The following is a 24,040-nucleotide window of genomic DNA, read 5'->3' as shown; positions in this document are numbered from 1 at the left end:
TGCAGCTGTATCCTCCTCATCCTGAGTCTTGTGTGGGGGACGGCAGAAGGACCGCTGCCATGAGACCCAGTAGGTGTTGGTACCACTAAGCCGATGTCACATCTCTGCTGAGGAAGTGCGCAGCAACCCTCTTGATGGCTGTGATCTTGCCCTCTGAAGGGAAAACCTTCTCAGAACATGTGTCCCAGATGAGCCCCAAGGAGGTCAGACTCTGTGTGGGCTGTGTTAGGGAGAATTCTCATTCTATGGCTAATTTCCCTTACCTAGCGAGTCCCCCAGCAGCTTTGCTGGATTTCTGGAGTTTATTTTTTCCACTTGGTAAGAGTGTGAGCTTTTCCCCCACTCTTACCTGTGTTTTGCCATGTGTACATCTGTTTTTGTGATTGTGGACTCTGGAGTACACCACTTCAGTAGCCCCACTCTTTTGTGTGTTACACAGCACCTTCAGTGCAGTGACACAGGGTTGTATTTTAGACTTCCAACAGACTGCATTTCTGGGGTGACTACTGTCCCCCAGAAAAGGGTAAAGTTGCCATTAACTTTACATAGTCATTTAACCACAGATCCAGTACACCCCATCTTACATGGAGTATTGGAAAGGGTTAATCCTTTCCAGGGGTAACCCTCTGCAGCTCAACTCCCCTTTAACACTTGTTACAGTTCTTTCACAGTTCATAGAACTTGGTTCAAACTTGCCACTTTCCGATTCTCACTCAACCTAGCCCGGTTCTTATTGTTTCCCCTCTGAATTACTGGCTGCAATCAACCGCCTGGCTTTTCTTCTTCATTGGAGTGAAGGCCAGTACCACGGTCGTGGGAGCTTCCCTTGCTCCTGCTTATCGGCATAGGCTTGCCCTGTGTACCGTTGACATCTGCTGCAAGACACTTGTGCTATTGTTCGCAATCTTACGCTCTCTTCCTCGAAGAGGACTTTCCTCGAAGGTACCGCGGGTCTGGTAAGAAAAGGGCAAGGTCACTTCTCTCTTCGCCACCCTCTCGATTCTTTCTGCCTTTCTGCTTCTCTTGAACTACGGTGCCTGATTAGCCATCTCGTGTTGTCTGCTGTGCTCGTATTGTGCTCTCTGGCTCCACCTTTTATCCCTGTGGGGAAGGGAAAGAGCCGTCCAGTGTTAGTGATTCTGATCAATTGCTCGACTTTGCCTGACCCTTGTAATGTGACCTGTCAGGTAAATGGCTATGGTGTTAGTCCGTTGTCCTTTGTGTTGTGCGAAATTGTTTGTGTTGGAAAAGGGGGTGTGGTTTTGAATGTCGTACGTGAGAGGATGGGGAAAAGGTGTCAAAGGAAGGTGGATACCGCATCTCACACATCAGTGTCCCACTCGCTGAGGACCACTCATCCGGGTGATCCTCCCTCACTGGTTCACCCCCAAATACTGGATCCAATAGCAATGGTGGTGTCCTGGCCACCTAGATGACCGATCCCTGGGGACTAGCTAGAGAGACACCTTCAGGTTTCTCACAGGACCCAAGATGGAAAGCAACAGGAGTTAGTTTATGCAAAGGCGCAGCATAAACCAGCGCATTACAAGGTTGGGATTTAGAGTAATATAAAATTGTGGTCTTTTGTAACTATGTACAGTAAGGAAGGCATGGTATCAAGTAGTAAGACAGACACAAGTGATCACAGTTGAAGGGTGTTTATTGAACTTCAATTGGGTTTAAAAAATGCCCATCTAATCGTAAATCTGCTGAAGATGGGAGCAAGCTACGACCATCAAATTAATACGCATTCCTAGTGGTGTCTTGTCAATATAAAAGGGCCTATACTAATAAACCTATTGCCAATCCTTCTAAAAACAAATGGTATGGAAAACCATGTTATGCAAAAGAAAAGTGTTCAAGAAATGATATGTCCGGATATTCAAGCCGTTGGCTTCCCTTCCCCACGTTTTCAGCACTGGATAATGCGGCACACTTGAGCTTAGCACAGTCTCTGGCTTCTCCAGCACGAGATTGCTGTTCAAGACCTCAACATGAGGACCTTCCGTGCCAAAGTATTTTCTTATTTCAGAGGGCCTGATGCAATACGCCAAAAACAGTAAAGTTCCTTCTTTCTTAGAATTTTCACTTATACAACTTCTCAGGTGATTTACTGATCACCCCGCGTCCACCTCTGCCGGGCTCAGACCCACTTTAACAAAAAACCTCCAGTTGGTCTCCCTCTGCCGGGCTTGGTCCACATTTATCTACGGTTATTACTTTCAGCTGGATACCTTAGAGACCTTTGATTGACCACCCACGCAGTGCTGGACCACTCCGTCAAAGGTATTGTAGCTTTTTTTTTTCAATCACTCATCAGCAGTTTAACTTCACTCGCGTCTCTTATCACACGTGTATTAACAATGTCCGTTCCAGCGCTCGCCATTCAATGTTGCTGCTTGCAACCTTGGCTTCACCACAGACCGGCCTAGTATCAGTTTCCCCAACTCACCAGCTTTGTTGACTTCACTGATGCTGCTTTGTTCTTGGAGCCAAGGACGGTACCACAGCGGCTGGTGATTCTCCCTGCCTTGATTACTGACGGGGGAGGACCCGACACACGGGTATCTCCGACACACAATGTAGGATTCTTCAGCCTGGTTTCCTGGTCTTGGGCTATCTAGTCTCGCAGTCTCTGGAAAGTAATGGTTCTTTGTCGAAAAAAGGTCAAGGGAATTTCGGCTGCTGTCTCGAACCTGCTGTTGCTTCACTCAGAGTGTGCTCTTGTGCTCCAGCTTTTATACATGTGGGGAAGTGCAATGGAAGTCAGGTGTGAGTGATTGTCGATAATTGCCTGACCATAGTATTGGGACATGTCGGGTACACGGATTGGGTGTTAGTCTGTTTGCCCTTAGAGCTGGATCTACGTGAGAAAGTGTTTGTTTTGTAAAGGGGACTGGGATAGAGTTCCTAAATATCCTACCGAGTAGGATAGGGTAAAGGTGCTACAGGGAAGGGGATACCGCGTCTCACCATCCAGTGTCCCACTCCCCGAAGACTCCTCAACTAGGTGATCCTCCCGCACTGGTCCACCCCCAGGAACTGGATCCAAAAACGATGGCCGTGTCCTGGCCACCTGGATGACAGATCCCTGAGGACTAGTGAATGGGACACCTTCTGGTTTCGCACAGAAACACATTTGTTACGTTGCTCAAACTTTTTAGGGTGGCAATATGTGCGTAATTTTTATTCTAATCGAAGAGATCGAATTTAGCTTTAAATGATATTTTTAAGCTTTGATAGCCACCCCTAATTTTCCAGTTTGTGTACCAGTTGCTCGAATGGAAAGTAGACATAACAAGGTTGTCAAATGACCACTTCTCCAACAGTTTGGCCCCAAGATTTCCAAAAGGGGCATTCAGGTTCCATCTTAGCCTTCAAGTAGAGTTCTGCCTTCTTCTGTTCAACCTGTCCTCCCAAAGAGATCAACCCCAGCTCCAAGCGAACAACCTCCATAGGGACGGATGGTCTTAATCTCAATAGCTTTCTCCAAAATGTCCTTGAGACAATTCGGCCATCTCAAGTCCTTTCTCCTCAGCGCATCTAATCCGTACAGAATGGCCGGACAGAAGCGCTGCCCTCAAGGAAGTATCCTGTCGTCTGATGGGCAAAGGTGGCAGAGTTGGGTCAGTAGTGCTGCTTTCCTCTTATTTGTGATGATGTAAGGATAAGTGAACCCTGCACTCATTTGCTGCCCAAGAGTAATGATCCACTTGTGCCACTTCACCTAGAGAAGAATCTAACTTCACCCTATTTACCTTCTTCCCAGATAATAAAAGGATCTTAGTTTTTTCAATGTTAATCTTAAGATCTTTTTTGCCATGCATACTCAGCCAGACAGTTCAGCATGGATTTACAGCCACTGAGTGCATGGTCAAAAATGACGAGTTTGTCCGCGTACAGCATACACGCTACTCTCTTTTGTCCAATTCAGGGTGGGCAATTGGAAGCGGCCAGCAACCTTGCGGGAAGGTCAGTAATGTACATGTTAATTGTCTGGGGAGCCAGCAAGCAACTCTGCTTAACTCCTCTGCTAAGCTTCACCAAAGAGGCCAACAGCCTGTCGTTATCCAGCCAAACTCGTGCTCCGGTCTCTTCGTGGAGCTCCTTGATTAGATCCAAAAGCCAACCAGGACACCCCAAACACTCCATTTTGCTCCAGAGCATAGCTCTGTTCACAAGGTCAAAAGCCGACATGAAGTCTACAAAGGCTATATATAGGGGAGGATTATCTTTTTGTGTTGCTTCTAAAATAAGCCAATCCAGCAATCATATATTGTGCGTAGTTGATGAACCTGGCTGGAAAACTTGTACATGATGTTCTGACTTAACCCAGGCCTGAGTCTTCCTTAGTACAAAGCCTGCAAACAGCTTACCAGTTACATCCACCATGGAGAGCAGCCTGTAATTTTCCAGCTTGATCTGGTCTCCTTTCCTGTAGACAGGAGCAAGAACAGACTGCCTCCATGTGGTCGGGATGGCATGCTCGTAACATACCCTGTCGAATAAGGCCTTTACCAAAGTGCCCAGCCTTCACTTCTCACTTAAGGACTGTGTTTGCCAGTCCGTTAGGGTCAGGAGCCCAAGATGGCATTAGGTTATTAATTGCCAGTAGTATTGCCTCGATGGAGATACCTAGATACAACGTTCCCGGTTATCTAAGTCTCATTCAAATAATGGCGTTACCGTCGGGTTAATCTTTGCACTCAAATAGTGCAGCCATGTGTTCTCGCCAATGCGGTTGAGGATCCGTTTTTCTTTAGGTCCCTTGGCAGCACCCAACACTTGCCATATGGTTCGCCTGTTTCCTCCAATCATGCGTTGCCATTGTGCATTTAACACAGAACTCATTCAGTGCCACAGCCGCAGTCGGTATCTGTTCTTGATTTTGTTTATTTCCGTATGGAGCTGGGGGCTGGAAGAGACAAGCATTCTCAAGTCGCTAACCACTTTACAAGTGTCGTTTGGAGTTACGGAAAGCAGTGTCAAATGGTTTTACTGTACCTTTTCCTACCGTCTGTGCCCGTCTCGGGACAATAGAAGCCACATTGGCACTGAGAGCTTTAAACCACTTCTCCATCTCCTCTGAGCTAGAGGCTGATAATGCCTGCCAGCCAACCCTCCCGGTGTTTACAGCTGTCAGAGCTCTATCGATGATAGCCCCGGTCCACTCAATTCAATTGCATGATTGGCTAGGTGAAAGGCTTGTGATATGGGACCTGGTGAGCGGGTTCACAGGTAGCTGTAGTGACAGCCTTAAGGGGGCATGGTCACTGTGAGATTCCAAGCTAGATCTAGGGCCAGAAAGCATACTAAGCTAGCGTTGCTGCCAAAGAAATAAACAAGTTCCTTTTTTTGGCCGCTCCGCCAGGTCCAAGCCCCAGGCATGTCCCCAGTGGCTCACCTGTTTATCAATACCAGTTCCCATTCCCTAAGGAGGTCAACCCATAGGAGACGGTGAGCATTTTTCCCTTTACTGCAACAGTTTAGACACAGGGCGTATGTTTTCAAAAGGGGGGGGCAGTAATCCCTATCATTACAATGTGCATTTAAATCTCTTCCTAAAAGGATCAGATCTGTTCCTCCTCCCCAATTTACACATATTTCATCGATACGTGTGAAGATGTCATTTGTATTAGATCTCCCTAGGGGGGGGGTCATACACATTTATTAGCAACATGTTTTTCCTGCTTCCCTCTGCCCACCAGTTTACTTTCCCACCATCACTTTATCGTTGTTAGTACTGCTAAAAATCAACTCAGACCCCGCGGCTTGTTTAACAGCAATCAGCAGGCCCCCGAATGGTCTACCCCGTAGCCCTTTTTTTCCAGGGTCTGGTGTGTTACAAAACCCTCAATGTAAACGGATCTCAGCTATGTCTCCTGACATATGATAATTTAGTGTTCCGAGAGTAAGAGTATGCATCTGTAAATAAGCGTTGATATCCTCTGGTGTTCCAGCAGAGAATGTGTAGGCCTCACTTAGAAGCATAACACTGTTGTGGGAGGAAACTCTTTTACCATTCCCACCACTGCTGGTTTACGGTGGACATGGGTGGGTGCACTAGTGTTGCACTCTTTGCTTCAAACATCGATTGTGCATTTGTCACAGAAATTGGGAGACAAAGAGGCAGGAACTTTAATGTTGAGATCATAGCCCAATGTTCCAAAGGTTGTCTTATGTTGACGTATCATTGCAGTTTTATCCAGTAGACCGCAGTGGAGGCGAGTTCATTTACCACCATTTGCATTATCTGTACGATGAATTCAAAGTTGGAGGTGTTGAGAATCTGCAGCATATGTATCTAGGACAGCAGCCTCAGCACCTTTCAGTTCTAGCACATCCTCCACCGTTCTCATTATCTGTTGCAGCTTCACCAGGGCCATTTGTATATCTAACCTCAAAGCCTTAATCTCGTCCGGAATGTCATTGATACCCTGTTTAGTTGCTATCTCCATCTGTGATGCCACTTCCATGCTCACTGCCCCCTCTGGGGTGCACCATTACGACCATCTCACAGGGCTACAGATTTTCTGCAGGTCGTTGTGAGCATCCAGCAAATAATTCTTATCAACCAAATGTCATTGCGTTCCTGTCCAAGAGACCTTTCCATCCCCTTCAAACCACATGCATGTTTTCTCTCGTGGAATTATCTGAACAATTGTCTAAACAACCTCAAATTATGCAGGCCCTAATTTACACTCAGATGCTTTTCATCTGCACGGAATCCAAATAAGAGAGAGAAACGGATTTTAAACCCCTTGCAATGTTATGAAATGACACTCGGAAATGGACAAATAAATAATGAATGTGTGTTAAAAACCTTGAAGCAAATATAATTCCTCACTAAAGCAACAATGCTCTCAGCTGGATGGATTTCCAGAAAATGACGTCAGATTTATGATGTGAGTTTTACAATGTGCAAAACGTCCCACAATTATTTTACTTAAAATCCTTTGTGCCCTAAATGGCACCTTCCTACAGTGGAAACATCTGAACACTTACATAAGCAGGTTACATATTTTATGCAGCACATAGCAGTCCAATCCTCCAGTTTGTGAGACCTTGTTTCGCCCGTCTACCAGTTTTTTGCACTTTTCAATTGGATCTATATTACTCAAAATTCTATAACTTTATACATGGGTGTGGATGATCATAAGGGATGTATGTACAAAACTTTGCATTTGCAACATGGATGCTTTTCTTGTAATCCACAATAGTTTGCCATTTCTATCCCCAAGGTTTCAGTGAATTCTACCATGTCTTCAAAGGAAGCCCATAAAATCACCTTTAAACTGCGCTATTGTTACATTTTTACAAAGTCTTGCTACAGAGATAAAAGTCCTTACAGTTTATTTATGAAATGGTCTCTGGAAGCAAATGACAATCCTTTGTCACTGGACCATTTATTTTCTCTTCAGTAGCCACCAACTGTCGTTTCCTCCAGAGCAAGGTGGGGAGTTACAGCTTGATTGAAGGTTTATTGCCCCCTCCCAATTTATCACATCCTTGTACTGGAAGTTTCATTGTCAGTGGGTTCAGCCAAGACTAAATTCTTTCCAACCTAGTAATTATCAGTGGGGTGTTAGTCTCTGCTGAGAGTTTATGGTGTGGCTCCCTTCCTTGGGGGAAGCTTTAACTCTGCCAACCGAAATAACCTGTTTTTGACTGCTTGCAAATTCCATCCAAGGCAGTTTTAAACCTTTATATTCTGATATTTGGTCCTGAATTAAAACAAGCCTGTGGAATAAAATAGATAGCCCATTTGTGTATTATCATCAGCATCAAAACCCCTTCACATTGCTAGGTAATGGCAGGCTTTCATTCAAGTTTACTTTTTAAACAGGCATTTTTCTCCTTTTAGTTTTGCAAAGCCCATTTTTCACACATGGTGCACAGCTGGCATTTATTTTTACATTTGTTTTTGCATCTCCATCAGATTCCCACTCTGTCCTACAGCCATGGTTATTTTCCTGAGTGCAGGGGTCTTGTCTGAAGCACAGATGCATTGAAACTGACATGGCTCAGATAGCTGGAGTCTCTTTTGAACTACAGAGCTTTGATATATTTGTAAAGAAATTAACACGTTTTCCCATGTGGGAAAAGTGAAGCTCCTTGTTGATTTTTCTCAAAGTTGGTTTGACTGGGCCTGTCATTCAGAAATCATGCCCGGTTTGGCTGAAGTACAATGAGACATCCTGGGCATGGCAGGGCCTTATTGATCACTGTGATTTACGAAAAAACAGATAGAATTAGCGTCAAAGCAGCATTTTTTTTAAAGGTGAAAGAAGCTTTTTCAATGGGGATTTTGGGGTTTTCAGCAACGCATTACTGCCTTTTCACTTTCTTCCTTTTGTATATGTCAGAACCCACTGGCATGCTCTTTCAGTGTGTCCCCTTATTCCATCCGGCCCAATGTATGCTTGCTGCAGTCATCTTTTTGTTGCTGCAAAACGCAGTTTTGAGGCCATGCAAGTCACAGGAGCCAGCGCAGCCATTTTGCTGTTTCTGCGCAAATGCAGCTTGGTGATGTGGGGAAATACTGTTGAATGGGTCAATATATCCCACAATTAGCACTTCGGAACAAGATAAAGCTGGGTGAGGACGTCGTATTACGGATAGGAGCGAAAGTAACAGCTGCTTCTTCTCCTCCCCCGTAAAGCAAAAGGACTGTGGCCACTGGGGGAAAGGGGGGGGGGGAAGATAGCCATGACACCTGAGCCACTAAGGTGGGTGCCGATCCGCTCCCCCCCTCCCCAGACAACACAGCAAAACCTGTATAAGACATGGGATTAAGCTGAAGCAGAATAAAGGGGGATAAAGAGCCCTGAGGAAAGGAAAAGAAGTGCCCACCAGCCCCGACCGCACTGACCCCACAAGATTTACTAATTAGAGTATGAGCCATACAAGTGAGTGGCCCTCCAGAGGAGCCCCTATTGAGAGCCCCAATCAACTGAATGGTCAGAGGGCAAGACAGTTAATGGAACCTGGTATCAGGGACACTCAATAGGTCGCACAGAGTCTATCCCCCACTCGCCTTCTGCTATAAGAGGGCACAGAGAACCACAGTGTGTTGCTACCAAACTCACTAGAACAAGAAGAGAGAGGACCTGGAACACATCAGCAAGGTCCAGGGAAACCCCCCCCTACAGCGTCACCACTAGCCCTCGGAGGGGGGGGGGAGAAATGAATAAGGCCACCTTCTGCAAGAAATCTAGACATATTGAAACAGTACAGTACAGAAGAGAAGAGGCCCCAGAATCAAAGACCACCAAAATGAGTACTGCATCCACAAAAGAAGACATTGCCAGGATTACGGCAGAAAACCGCACTTTACGATCAGTCATACAGACATCCATTTCTGAGATAAGAGGAAAAGTGGAACACATCGAAAGTAAAGTGGAGAACTTGGAGCACGACCAGAGTAACATGGACCTAATGGAAATTAAGCTGAATGCAAGAATCACCGACATAGAAGTGAACAAAGAAGAACTCACTCAATATGGACAACATGGAAAATAGAGAAGGAAGGTCCAACCTAAGAATACTGGGTCTAGAAGAGAAAGAAGGAGAAACTCTGTCTCTTGTTGAGAGAAAGGTCCAAGAGATAATAAACCAGTTATTTGTGTCTGAAGGTGGCGAAAATGTGCACATCGAGAGGGCTCACAGAGGAGGTCATGCATTCGCAGGCGGGCCATGCTCAATAGTAGCTACGTGTCTCAGCTACAAGGAGAAATCGGACCTTGTGTTCCAAGGCTCCAAGATAAAGATATTCCAGGATGTATCGAACTTCACACTAGGCAGGAGAGCTTGCAGGCCACTCACCGCGTGGCTGACAGAAAAAGCTGTGCGATACAGATGGTGCTACCCCTTCAATCTAACATTCAAGTTCAAAGGAGAGGACTATAGAGTGGTCACCCCTGAGGAAGCAAGACAAGTGCTGAAACACCTAACAGATCTAAATTACGACAGAGCCCCTGCCGGACCTTGTCGGGCCCAGGCTTCCAAGGCACAAGGAACAGATAACCCCCTCCAGTGGCGAAAAAGAACCAAAGCTGGGAGAAAATAAGCTAAACTGAGCCCAGAGTCCCCAACAAAACCGCCATGAAAAGGTAAAAGGGGTGCTGGGCAATGCAAGAACCAGGCATACACACAAGTAACAAGGACAGGGATTCATAAAGGGATTCCCACGCGAGGAACACGTTTTAAACCTAGTGGCCCCCAATTATAAGAGGTCGTCTCAACCCCAAGAATCTAGGACAATCATAATGACCGTGGTTCAGTTAGTGGGTTTATTTTCGTTAACAGTTCACATGGCGATGGGGCGGGAGGTGGACAAGCAGACGACCAGAGGTATACTAGAGGTACTGGGGCTTAACTCACCTACTAAGAGATCCCTAGTGACAAGGGAATTCGACAGAGCTGACCTTGAAATGCTCTTTATGCAAGAGACCAGGCTCAAAGCAGGGGAAGAAAAGCTACTAAAAGGAAAGGAGTGGGTTAGACATACTGGGCCTCATCGGAACAATAAGAAAGGGGGGAGTATGCCGATACTCCATAAGAAAATCAGACTCATAAACCCGGTGGTCCATGCATCAATGGGAGGCAGGCTCCTGGTGGTTTGGGGTGAATGGGAGAACACCAACATCACATTTGCAGAGGAAGGGAGATGAATGAATACATCAAAAGTGCAGGACTAACTCACCTAACAAGCTCTTGGCAATCACTCCTGACGCGTCCATATCCGCCGACGAAGTGAAAGCGGTTATAAAAAGGCTCCCCTCGGGAGGGGACCCAGGAGAAGATGGCTACACCATGTGTTTTTACCAAAACTTAGGTGAGACCCTGTCTCCAAAACTCGCCAAGCTATTCAACCATATACACATCACCTGTCAGGCGCCCCCGTCCTTCTTGTTGGCGCATTTTGTGGTAATCCCTAAGACAGACAAAGATATTCACATCTTGCAAATCTTACCGTCCAATTTCACTACTAAATACAGATGCCAAGGTGTACACAAGAGTTTTAGCCCCCCGTATGGAAGACCTAATGCCTTGCCTGATTCACCCGGACCAGGTGGGCTTTATGAAAGGAAGTCAAGGGGCAGACGCTATGTGGAAAATTTGGGGTGTTATGGAGCAATCCAAGGGAAAGGGTGGAGACTATGCGCTTCTCAGTATGGACTCGGAGAAGGCCTTCGACCAGGTAGAGTGGGGTTTCCTCTGGGCCATACTGAGAAAAGTGGCCTTTGGTGAGCGATTCATAAGGGAGATCCAAGCAATCTACAAAAACCTGAAGGGCCGAGTGGCAGTCAATAGCAACCTCTCAGAAGATTTTGGCATGACCAGGGGTACCAGACAGGAGGGTCCCCCCTCACCACTCCTTTATGCACTGTCAATCGAACTGTCACGCTCACCTGATTCCCACGGAGGCGCAGGTCTGGCTTCGAATGCTGATGCTTCATCAATGGTGAAGCGCAGGACTCAGAGGATGGACAGGTAGGGCCCCTCTACTCTGGCTTCTCTGACTCGCAGGAATATTCCCCTGTGCGTGAAAAGGGAGTATTACCTACTGACAGAATAATGCTCAAGCCTCCCACTCCCTTCCAACCCTCCACGATACCCTTCCACGATTCCCTGTGAAGTCTCACCTTAGGGTCTGGAAGGATGAGTTCTCCATCCTGCTTCTGATGCAGGGGCGCGTTGAAACCCAGTTACTTCACTGGATTGAGGTTTGATGGGGAGTTCAAATAAGCTTGACTATTCAGGTAAGGCGCTGTAAGAGTATCTGTAGCAAGTTCAAAAGTTCAAGCTTAATAATAATGTTCATTGTCTTATTGCAGCAAGCGCTAACGCTTATGTCTTTTTCCCCTTAGGGGCCGGGGTTCGGAATGCCGGAGATATGGCGCCGACCCGAAGTGAAACGTGCAGTTCCAGTAAATGACGGGTAAGTTCTGGATGAGCGTTCGGGTAATGTCTTTGCATTCGCTCATTCAATGTCTTTGTCTTTTTTCCCCATAGGGGCCGGGGTCCGGAATGCCAGGAAGCGGCAGGACCCGAAATGAAATGGGAATGACCCAACAGGTAAGTCTTAGAAGGAAACTGAGCTTTTCCTATTCCCTTCCTTCTCTCACCTTGTGTTCGTGTCTTTTTCTCTCTAGGCTCTGGGAAGTGGCTGCGGATCCGGATGATCGCTGCTGAAGATGGAGGTGCCCAGGAAAGCTGAGTGAAATGCAGCGCTGCAGCGATCGAAGCGAAATGCTTTTAAAAATGATGTCTTCCCTTTCAGGATCGTCGATGTGAAGTCTCCGTGATGCAGCTTTAGCAGGTAAGGTCTTCTTTCTCTCCAATTCTCTCTTAGCAGGTGACCCAGGATGCTGACAGGCGTGGCTGAAGTCCAGATGCAGGAGCTGACACGGTGAGCGTCCAGCTGCGAGGAGCAGAACAACGCGAAGCGTGAGTTGCTGATCGGGCGTGGTTTAAATAGCTTTGGAAGAAGTTCCAGGTATGTATCCTTCCACCGATCAGGTATGTATCCTTCCCCGACCACACCCAGGTGGAAAGTAGTCCCACAGGTAAAGTAGTTCCATTCAGGCCTCAAGAGGGCCTGGATGTAGCAGCATGGTCTGCATCAGGTAAGTGCACATTGAAACACTTGAACACATGTCTAGCTTTATGAGCCTGGCGCCTAAGGCGCCAGGACAGGGGTCCAACATGAGCCTGGCGCCTAAGGCGCCAGGACTGTGTCCAAAGGGCCCCAGCTTGGGCCCGCTGGCACTTCCCTGGGGGAAATGATGCCTGCCTCTGGGGTTGCTGGGTCGGTCCTGGCTCCTTGGAGGTAGGCATCATGACACGAACCCCTTGGCAATGTAATCAGGAAAGATGATACAATTAAGGGGATTGCAGTGGGTGACCAAGAATATAAACTGGCTGTTTGCCGACGACATACTACTCTATCGGATGGATCCCAATGTCAATCTGGAAAAATGAATACCCTTCATTTGGATGATAGACATATCTTGATGGCTGAAGGCCAACCGTCTTATGTACAGAATTATAGGAATACAGACAGCTATGCTTGACCAACAAGCGACCATTTTAAACTTAGCAAGAATCGCCATTTTGCTTGTTAACCATTGCTTTCTGTCTAAACTGCTTTGCAGCTTGCAATCCTTGCGAATTCTGCTTACTCTGCTCAACTGTTAACATTGTTGTCTGAATATGAAAGGGCAAGGCCGCGGGACTGAGGAGTTTATTTAAACTCCTCATGAGCAGCCCAGAAAGGAATGCCCACGCTCCCTCTCTGTAGCCTTGAGGGAGAGCTGCAGGGCATTTAATCATTTCACAGCTGCCAGCCAGTCTCGTACTGTGGTAGAATATGTTAGAATAAAGCAGCTAAAGGCTTGAATTATGCTCTTCTTACGGCCCCTCTTCACAAAACCCTTTAGAGCGTGTCGCCTCCCAGGACACGAATAGCACCTCATAGATAGCAAAGCTTGGAATGTGACTCTTCCACCCGGGGGCAGCTTGCTTCCAAGAACAGAAGCACCGTGTTCTGTTCAACAACTAGAAGATGCCTCCGCACTTTCTAAATTGCACATTGTTACTAGAATAGACATCGAAAGTGTCATAATTGTCATACTCGTCGGAAATGTCCATCATCCCGAGTTCAAAGAAACTCAATAAAAGGGGGGTGTTAAACATGACATAGCTGATTGTATGATATGCATTTTGTATATATGTAACTGATGTACGTAATTTGCTCTCTTGCGTCCCTCGAGGTCTAGAGAATACACGTTGCGGGGCGTGAGACCACAGTTGGCCAATTGGGACTATTTTGCTTCCAATAAACCCTAGCATTGGGAATTTGAACCTCGTGTATGGTTATTGCCCTGTTTCCATATCGCGAGGGACCACTAAGGGTCCCTTTTATTGGAGTAGAGGAGAAATGAAAGGCCTCACGACACAGCCGTCCCCCATGAGTTGCATCTGGGGTCCTCCCATCAGGAATGAAATCCAAGAACCAAATCGATGTCAAAAATGGAATGAAGCAGGCCTGGAAGGAGCTGGTCAACTTATAAAACCCACAGGGTGCATATCTATTCAAGACTTGGAAGCAGACCTACAAATTGGCCCGCTGGGAGTGTTTATGTTCCTACAGCTGAAAGGAGTACTACTTGTGTCGAGGTGGAGGGAGAAACTCCAAAGAGACCTCACTCCCTTTGAGAAGATAATCAGCGAGTCCCGCTCAACCAGGGGCCTGATCTCAGAGTTATATGGATTGTTAATAGGCGAACTAGGAAACAGACTTGATGGTCTTAGAAAAAGATGGGTGAAGGACCTAGGCCCACTAATGACAGATCAATTATGGTCACAAATGTGCAGGTCAGCACATAAAACCTAAATCTCGGCGCAATACAAACTCTGTGGAATAAAATGACTCCATAGATAGCGGTACGACCCTAAGCGGCTCTTTAAAATGTTCGAACAAGCCAACCCTCAATGTTGGAGGGGATGTGGTGCCCAGGCCGACTACTGGCATATGTGGTGGTCAGGTCCCAAGTCACAAGCATATTGGAAAGAGGTGCTGATATGGATTAAGAGAATAGAAGGGATTCCCCGGGACAGCGACCCAAGACTTGTGCTATCTGGACTTGAGGAACAAGAAGGCAAATGGATAAGAGCCCCTGACATGACACACTTCCGTTTAACTAGCGGCCAGAGTCTGCATCACCATATCCTGGAAATCCCAAAACCTACCCTCATAAACTGCCTGGTCCTGGAAAGCCAGAGAACTCTACGAGATGGAGAACATCACAGGCGCCATACATGAGATATCTCCAAGCATAGAAATGGAATGGGCACCCTTCCTCGAAGCCTACAAATAACTTGAAATGAAACCTGTGACATTGCACCATATAGTGGGTGGATTTAAAGTTATGTTGAATAACTTTATACATAATATGCTTTTTCGCCCATCGATGGTACTAGTAAGTTGATATTGAGATGCGATATTACATGTCTTCAAAATGCTCAATAAAATGTGTTTTGAAAAAAAATAACACTTAAAAATGTTTCCAACTTTTGTGTACTCTGAAAGCTACATTAAAGGGTTTCAGGATATGGAGGCATGTCACGTCTATATCAAGTTTTAAATGAATCTCTTAGAAACAATGGAGGTCTTGGGACTTGTCTTAAAATTGATACATTTTTTAAATCATTAAAACAACTTTATATCTTTTGTTTGAAGTTTAACATTTTACGGCAAAACATGTTGGGTTGGCATGTCCATAGTATTGAGGCGCTTTCTTTTGAAGATTTCTGGGTACTGAAAGGAAGGTATGGTATCAACAGTAGACACAGAAACAATAGATGCAAGTTTCAAAAATCTTTGTTTTGTAGTTTACTGGGTTGGTGAAATTCCTAACTGGCCCTAACACTAAAAATGGGAGTAGTCTTGAACATTAAATAAACAAGTCCAAGTCAGTGTAATCCAAATAAAAAGGCCTATACGAAGAACACCTAACCTTGCCCTCCTTCTCAAATGACAAATGTCTAAAGGGAATACAAAAAGTAAAAATAGTGTCTGAAAAGAAATGTCAGAATGGCTTAGGTAACAACTCTCTTTCCCCGCGTTCAGAAGCATGGGATCTCGAGAGTGTTTTAAAAAGGATAGGTGGATGGCACAGTTCTATCAGTCTTGCACACTCTGGCTTGCCAGTACAATTGAACAGTTCACACTTGGGCATCAAGCTTTTGACAGTCTAATCAATTCCTTCGGCGTCGTCCGCCTTACCACAAATTCACAGTTCTGCTCCTGGCTTTCACTTTGCCACTATTCAACACAGGCTTCACTCCGCTGTGCTTGAGCCTGCCTCTTTTCACATCCAACTCTTAATACACAGTTTAGTACAGGCTTCCTCTGCCGGGCTTGAGCCTGTCTTTCTCTTTGTGGGGGATCCCTTCACCATCTCTTTTTACTGTCGAAGACTTTCGAAACTGCAAGGACTTTACATAGACATCTCCTTGACCACTTCGACCTCCTTTTTAAACAATTTGACAATCTGTAATCTTCACAACACCAATGCTCCTTGGGGCTTGTAGTTTTCTTTTGCCCTCTTGGCATCTTTCAAAATTCATGTCCTCTTCACTTTTGCCCTTCTTTGGCTATTTCCAAAGCTCATATAGATTGCTTTTCACTCAATAAACTCTTGTTCAGGAACGAGTTTACTTTTTTTGTCTTCATTTCCCGCTTTCCATTACTCAGAATATCTCAGACCTTCGAATGTGCAACTCCACTTCGCAGGACCACTCTGTTATTTGGTATACTTTTCTCAGTAGTCAATCATTGTTCTCTTCATTGCGCATTTTATCGGCACCCGCACAACCTTGAACTCTTGTTACATATCTCTTTTGCTCGTAACACAAACCAGCTTTGGTTTCCATTCGATAACTCACTGCTTATGTTAATTGGGCTTCTACAATACTTTTCTCGTAGCAGTCATGGCCGTTAACAAAGCCTCCTCTGCCCCTCCCAAACTCTGTCCTTCACCTGGCAGGGTAGGCGGCTGCCTGGAAGCACTTTGAAGGTTTCTCTTTTCCGCTCACTTGTTTTCGGTAGTGGAATGCTTATGGATTGCCAAAAGGATGGAATTGTTGCCTGGCTCTCTTGTTCTCTGAAGCAGCCGATCAGCCCCTTGGCCTTCCAACTTCCATAGTCTGGTTCGCATCAGCCCCGAAAGAGCTGTTCCTTCTCGCACTCTGCCTCGCCCAGACTGGGCCTGTGCTCGCCACCTTTTATCCTGACAGGGAGTGTTAACAATTGGCAGGTTATGTAATTCGTATTACGTGCCTGACTCTGCCTGATCTCATTAGAGGGACAGAGCCATTGCAAGTAATTAGAGGTAATACTCCTGGCCTCATTCATCCTCTTCCTCAGCTCAGTAGTGTGGTCAGTGTGAAGTGGGGAGGAATTATGAGAGTTGTTGTTTCCCATAAAATAAGCAGGGATAGGGGTTAGATGGGTTAAGGGAAAAGGGGGATACCATGCCCCACCATCAGGTGCTTCACCACCACTCCACGAGGATGCCCTAACCAGGTGATCCTCCCACGTTTGTCCGCCCCCAGGGTCAGGATTTAAAAGCGATGGCCTTTCCCTGGCCACCTGAGTACGTGATCCCTGGAGAAAAGGCTGTGAAACACTCTGGCTTTTCACAGTACGTTGCATAAGTGAACGTCAATTCGGCCTCACTCCGGCTATTGTAAGATATTTGAAATAACTTCGAGTTTTTTAATTGGATGCAATGCTGTCAATTCTTAATTTGAAAATAAATTGTGTAGACTTTTAGGTCCCTGCAGGATTAGTATGTATCTTTATATAACTGATATTTTAGAAAAAGGATATTTGTTTAGGATGAATTTATATCTTCTTTGTCTGTATGTTACGTTAAAATCCATGAATGAAGTTTCTAGCTAACTAAATATGTACTACAAATTAAATAAATTCGAATAGCTATTGTTATTTGAAGGAAATAATGAAAATACCTAATCTAATGGCTGTGCTTTTATTGTATTATTGTCAACCTTACTTTCAGTATGGTATTTTTTTGCTAAATATTTATTGCATAGATCTGTAATGACTTGTTGTCAAATACAAATTATTTAAGTGTTGCTGTGAAACCATGCATGCATGAGACTACTTTCTTGGGCTTGACTCTGTAATTCTGGATCCCATTCGAATGCTTGTAGCTTCATAGGAGTTATTTGTATAAACAAAATGAAAAATGTAATTCGTACAATTAACATTTGCTTCCATTGTCAGCCCCAGCAGGCAGCCTTTTGTACTGTTTGGTTGTCACTCTACTAACGAAAACCTGAATTCCGGTAATTTCAATTTTCCATCGGAAGGGCATCTGGTCCGAAACACTGGATTTGGAGGAAGCACTGCTAAACACATGGTAAGAAAATGGCAATATTTTCCCACATCTTTTATCCATGTTTATGAAATGCGTATAGCTCCTTCAGTAAAATAAAAAAGCTTCTGGCAAAGAACACGGGTCTGCAATCTTTGCCTCCTCAGATGGTGTGGACTAAAACTCACATCCGCCCTTGCCAGCAAAGTCGATTGTGAGGGATCATAGGAGCAAATGCACCTGGAGAGTCGCAGGTTGCAGACCACTGGTATATAAAGACTGTGTGGACTTGCCATGTTTTCTGGCATTTGTGATTGATACAGCTATGACGGTAGTATTCACAAGGGTACATTCTGAGTTGTCCGAGTAGTCGCATGAAGGGGAATTTTGAACTGCCTTTTCTGCTTGCGTGTTCGGATCGACATAAAAATTGCTTGAATTCTTTTAAGCCTAGAGCTTTTCGTATTCGCGCAACTCCTCCCGCTCACCTCGTTCAGTATTTTTGGTTTCTTCCTTTTCTATCCTGCGCATTCTGCATTTTATTTACGTTATTTTGGTACGATACCGGCGTGTCCACATATAGAAAGTCAATACTGTTTGCCTTGCCAATATTTGTGTTTTGACCAATACAAGGTCTCGTCACCTTGACAGAGTCCCTGATGGGTTCTTCTGTAAATCGTTTTTCTACCAGAATGGCCTTCCTTTAGACATATTGTCGATGGCATATATCTGTAAATCTACCCCAAGTACAATTTCTAAAGGGTTTTTGTTACCTTTGAAGAGAAACTTAAGGAAAATCGTAATTTTTACTCCTGGAAAGAAGAATATTTGGGGATTCCAAACAGTTTTTTATTGCTCTAAATTAATTTAACTAAGTCCGCTTAAAGAGCCAATAATACATTTTAGTTTTTTTCCCACTGTTCTCTGATTTAGCAGCTGCGGAGACCAGTTAAAAAGAAATTGGGATTTTCATTAAATGGTTTTATATATCGTAGAACACTTCTCTTCACCTATATTCTTTGATATATTTTGTTTATGACACTGCCACGCACTGGTTATGTTTTCAAATCCTGAGTTGGAGAAATGTCAGTGCAGTGTGGCTTCTGCTGTAACCAACAGTGCTTTGAGCTGGATTCCTTGGTTAAGCATATCTGAGCTGCTGACTGACACCTGAGCCCCTCCTTTGAACGCATAATCATTCACTTGCTGTGGCATTCAGCAACATTCGCTAAAGCCTTAAATAAAACAACTTCGCCAACACCCACTCATTAATTCAAATGACAACAGTTGAAAACACTGATATACTTCCAGTAGAATGCTGTTATCACGTTGAGTCATGAGCGAGCCTTACAAGACAATATAGATTGTTTTTTATGGATAGATACGATTTGTTCAAATGCACACGCTGCATATGATCCTGGACGAACTAGTCTTACACTCGTGTTTAATTTTCAACCATTGTATGAAATTGATACATCCGCAGCACTGGCAAGTGTCAGTACAAATAAATCCTATCTCAGAAAACTCTTGGACTAGCTACTATAAAGGTGTCTACCAAACTCTGCTTCCTGAATGTCAAATAAACTTTAGAGCGGACAAGTGGAATCACACAATAGAATATGATAGGACTGATTGATTGTATTATAGATCCAAGTTAAGCTCCTCGCGTGCCCCTGGACCAGATGGTCTAGATAACAGTATTCTAAAAAAGAACCCAGATATCTGGGCCTCCATTCTTGACAAAATCTTTACTCAAGTCATGTGCAAGGGAATGATAACCAACATCATGGAAAAAATCTGTAATAATTCCACTCTTTAAAAAGGGTGATAGATTAGCCCCAACAACTCACAGACCCACTGCCTTACTTGACTGTCCAGGCTAAATCTTTGCTCGTATGGTACTAAAGGACTTTAACCTATGGCTAACAGAAGAAAAACGAAGAGACCCGTATCAAACAGGTTTTGTCTCAGGCCTTTGCACCATTATTAATTTACTGACCTTAAATGCAGTCATAGCTCGTAGCCACCAGAAAAAGCAGCCGTTATATATGGCATTTGTAGATTTTTGAACTACTTTCGATTCTGTGCCAAGAGAGTTACTTTTTAAGAAGTTAATAGATCGTAAATGCCCGTGGAGCATATTGAAATGGTTAATTGAATTCCATCAAAACACAGTAATTTAGATACGGCTGAGCCAGGACGGAACATTATCTGCACCTATAAGAACATCAAGAGGGCTGAAGCAGGGGTGTATACTTGCTTCAGCCCTCTTTAACTTTTAATTTCTGATGTGGATTTGTCTTGCGTAGATGTTAGAACATATTCACCTAAACTAGGAAATCAAGTGGTCAAATGCCTACTCTATGCAGACGATCTCGTTTGTTTGTTTGTTTTACTTGTATAGTGCACCTGACCCAGTGGTATCTGGGCGTTCGTGAGTAAGAAGACGGTTACATGTTACAGTTCAAACAAGTATTACATATGACATATGGTACAAGGCAAAAATTCCATTAATACACATAGTACAAGCATGAGTTCAGTCATGAACGAGATGTGGATACATGCAAACATGGACGGGAGGGTACAAATTGCAGAGAGGTCAGAAATGCATAAATGAGAGAAGGATTGGTTTAATTATTATTGAGTAGCCAGGTGATGACGCTACTCCTGAATTTTTCGAATACTTGGATGGATTTGATGTTAGGTGGGAGTGTGTTCCATAGGTGGGAGGCCATGACCGGGAAGCTAGAGCCACCTGATCTTTTTAGGTTGTATCTGGGTATCACTAGGCAGGAGGTGTTGGTGGATCTTGTGGTACGAGTGGAGGATCTGCGTGAATTTGTCAGTGAGATACGGTGGGGCTGGGTGATTTATCGCTTTATAGGTAAGGCAGATTGGTTTCAGGTCGATTTTCTATTTATTATTTTTTTATTTTTTTCCTTTTCTTGAGTGGAGAACCATTTGCAGAATTTTCTGGTTGCCGAGATGTGATCTCTTCTGGGTATGATTAAGGCGATCTCGAAAACACAGAGAGGTCTAAGAAATATGCTAGAGATTCTAGGAAAATATACCCTTGCCAATATGATCACAGTAAATACCAAGAAAACTCATGTAATTCAATTTGGCAACTTAAAACAATGTAACAAAGTGACTCCCTGGCAACTTGAGAAAACAAAACTACAAGTGGTTTTGAGCTACGTTTACTTGAGAGTCAATGTAAGCGTCTCCCTGTCTCCAATGCAAGATTTGGTGCCTCTCTGCTTGGATCCAAAATATAGTCACCGCCTGTGATACTTTCTGGGACAGAATGGAGGGAAAATACTGGAAGGCGATAGTAAAATTGCCATTTCCTGTACCAATAGCTATAGTGAGACATGAATTGGGTTTAATATCATTGAATGCAAACTATAAATGGAAAATGTGTTGACTGTAACGCAAACGTATAGCAGACGATAATACAAATGGCTTGTTAGTAATTTTATCGGATTATGTAGAGCATTCTCATGACAAATTCATTAAATGCTGGAAATCAAAGGTACACAAGTATCTGCTTGACGCTGATATTTCACATGAGCTATTCATACTTAATCCTGAGAGAGCCAAAACAACAAACATTTGGGAAAATTACTGGATTAAGACCAGAGAACAATGTCTGAAATATAAAGATTTCAAAAATATCCCTTCTTATTAAAACGTTATGGAACAGAAAGTTACCTAATAAAGTCACCTACACCTCAACATCGTGCAGAACTCTTGCGCCTTAGTTTTAACTTATGGAAGACCAAAGAAATTATAGCAAGATGGTATCCACTGAACTAAATAAACCAATTATGTCGATACTGTCAAACAACAAACAAAACCTTGAAACACATGGTAGAATGTCTAACAATATCTAGAATTAAGTATTTCAAAGACTATTTCTAGTCCTATATGGAGATGAATGAGCAAATATTATGGGAGACTATTTTCCATATAAAATCAAAAACTTAGGTTATGCCGCTGTTAACTTTTTAGTAGAACGAAGATTGGATGATGAAGAAGTAGTAGAGTAAGTATATCCAGAGTGACAATGATTGATGGACAAAGTAATATTGATCAGAAAGAAGTTTATCTTGAAATGATTTTAGGAATTTTGAAATATTTATCTTGGTCTTGTTTTTATCATTGTTATGAAAAATTAGATTTTAATTGTTAATATTTTGTATGCTGTGAAAGTTTGAATTCTTTCATCCAAACCAAATAAATAATAAAACATCAGCGGCACCTATAGGTAAAAACAGTACTGCGTGACAGAAAAGAAATCCTAAGAAAATAAATAGAAAATAGATGCTATACATACTTAAAAATTCAAGCAAAACAGCAAGTAGAGATGCATTTCTAATCTCGTATTTATGAGGCTATAAAATTATACATGCATCTCTTAATCTAAACTGAACCTCCGGTTGGCACTGTGTGGTTCCAGCTTCTCCTTTGCAAAATATGCTCTAGAAATCGATATTTAAGGGACTTGGGTGTAGTCACCCTAGGTTTCCTAGGATAACCAGACGTGAACCCCTTGCTCACTGTGCTCATGGAGGCACATCTCCACCTCAGTGATGAGGCTCAAAAAGGCTGAAACACATGTCTTGGGTTGCTGTAGGTATTCTTGTTCAGGGGAGCATTTTGGTGCTGGACTGGCAACGTGGGTGGGACAAATACTGATATGCAAATGGATATTTCCCTTCTGTGAAAGGCACAGTGAGCTAAAGTGTGGCTACGGACTCTCGAGTGGGAACCTTCCCAAAGAACGGGTCAATTAGCCATGTTCGTTCCCGGAGAGGGGTGCCTATGTCAATTTTTTGAACGCTTTAGAAATGATTGATGCATCTCGTTGAAATGAACTATGTTCAATATTTAGTATTGTTATATTTACTTGCACGTAAATGCTCTTGAAGCCACAATTACAAAGTGTTGAACGGTGCTTCCCACATCAAATTTGAGGGAAAGACAACGAATGATATGTTATGTTATTTTAAAGGATATTTATATTGTGCACTATCACCACCGGAGTGGTCCCCTTGTGCTCTGGCGGATCTGAAAAGCAAGAGAGTAGGGTGTGTTAGTAGAACTGAGTGCCAAAAAGCGGTCGAGAGCTATGATGTGCTGTTGTCAGCTTCAGTTTGGTTTATATTTGCTGAGCGCTGGTGTGATTTTTCGGTCAGTAGTTGTCATGTGCTGTTGTGCAAGTCTATGTTTGGTTTCTTTCATTGTTGTGGTGTAGTGAAGTGCATGCGATTTTGTAGTGCAATGTAGGTATGGTTCTGTTTTGTTTAGAGTTGGAGAGGTGTAAGCAGAGGGAACAATTTTTAGTGGGTTGGTTAGTGGTGGCGCTCCATCGTACCATCTCCGCTTTGGCTACCTGTGGTACGCATCTCTGCCAGTGTCGCGTATTGTGGTGTGCTGGGGGTGGGGGAGATACCCTCTTATATTCTGTGCCGGATATTGATTTGTCTGCAGGGCTATTTAGTGGTGATGACCCCTCTCCCCCCCCGCCCCTCTCTGTGTTCAGACTAACGGATGTCTGCACTGCTTTGCCCTCTGGCTTATCCTGGTGTGCAGCTGCTATCGCCTCCCCCTCTTCCCTTTGTCCTTCAGCTACCTGGGCTCCATGGGTCATCTGTTCGTCGCCACTCTTTCCACTTCAATTCTTATGCCGTCTGTCTGTGGTTCAACCTAGGATGCTCTCTTCTCTCTCATTAGCCACTGATATGGCCCTCCATGGGAATAAGTGCACCAGGGTCTCCCTCCCACTGGGAGGTCTCTTTGGCTCCTGCATGTGTTGTGGTACAGTCTAGTCCTCTGATGTGTGCTCATTCCGAGGGGTGTTGGTGTTGATCTTTCGTCTGGTTCTGAGTTGAAGAGCCAGGTTTTTAGGAGTTTTCTGAATTTTAGATGGTTCTTCATGTTTCGTATTTCTCTCGGGAGGGAGTTCCAAATGTTTGCGGCTAGGCAAGAGAATGCTGATCCACCACGTTTTGTTTCCTTGTGTACGGTTTAGGTTCCAGGCGGATGTCATTGCTGGATCTGAGTGTTCTGGTCATCTGGTAAATGCTGATTTTCTTTTGTTGGAATTGTGCCCCTTGGCTGTAGAT

At 44.2% G+C, this 24,040-nt stretch overlaps 1 protein-coding gene across 2 annotated transcripts in view; it reads left to right on the top strand.

Annotated features, from left to right (window-relative positions):
- The window catches only part of DNAAF9 (dynein axonemal assembly factor 9), a 2,133,167-nt gene that overhangs the window by 627,172 nt on the left and 1,481,955 nt on the right, over positions 1-24,040 (top strand). For both annotated transcript variants that reach the window (XM_069632250.1, XM_069632251.1), the window contains exon 10: positions 17,819-17,954. In XM_069632250.1, coding sequence (XP_069488351.1) covers positions 17,819-17,954 — 136 coding nt within the window. The remainder of the gene's footprint in view (positions 1-17,818; positions 17,955-24,040) is intronic.

The sequence above is a fragment of the Ambystoma mexicanum genome, chromosome 6q (assembly GCF_040938575.1).
Source record: "Ambystoma mexicanum isolate Mex_15411 chromosome 6q, UKY_AmexF1_1, whole genome shotgun sequence".
Taxonomy (NCBI): domain Eukaryota; kingdom Metazoa; phylum Chordata; class Amphibia; order Caudata; family Ambystomatidae; genus Ambystoma; species Ambystoma mexicanum.
This window is presented reverse-complemented; position numbering and strand designations above follow the sequence as displayed.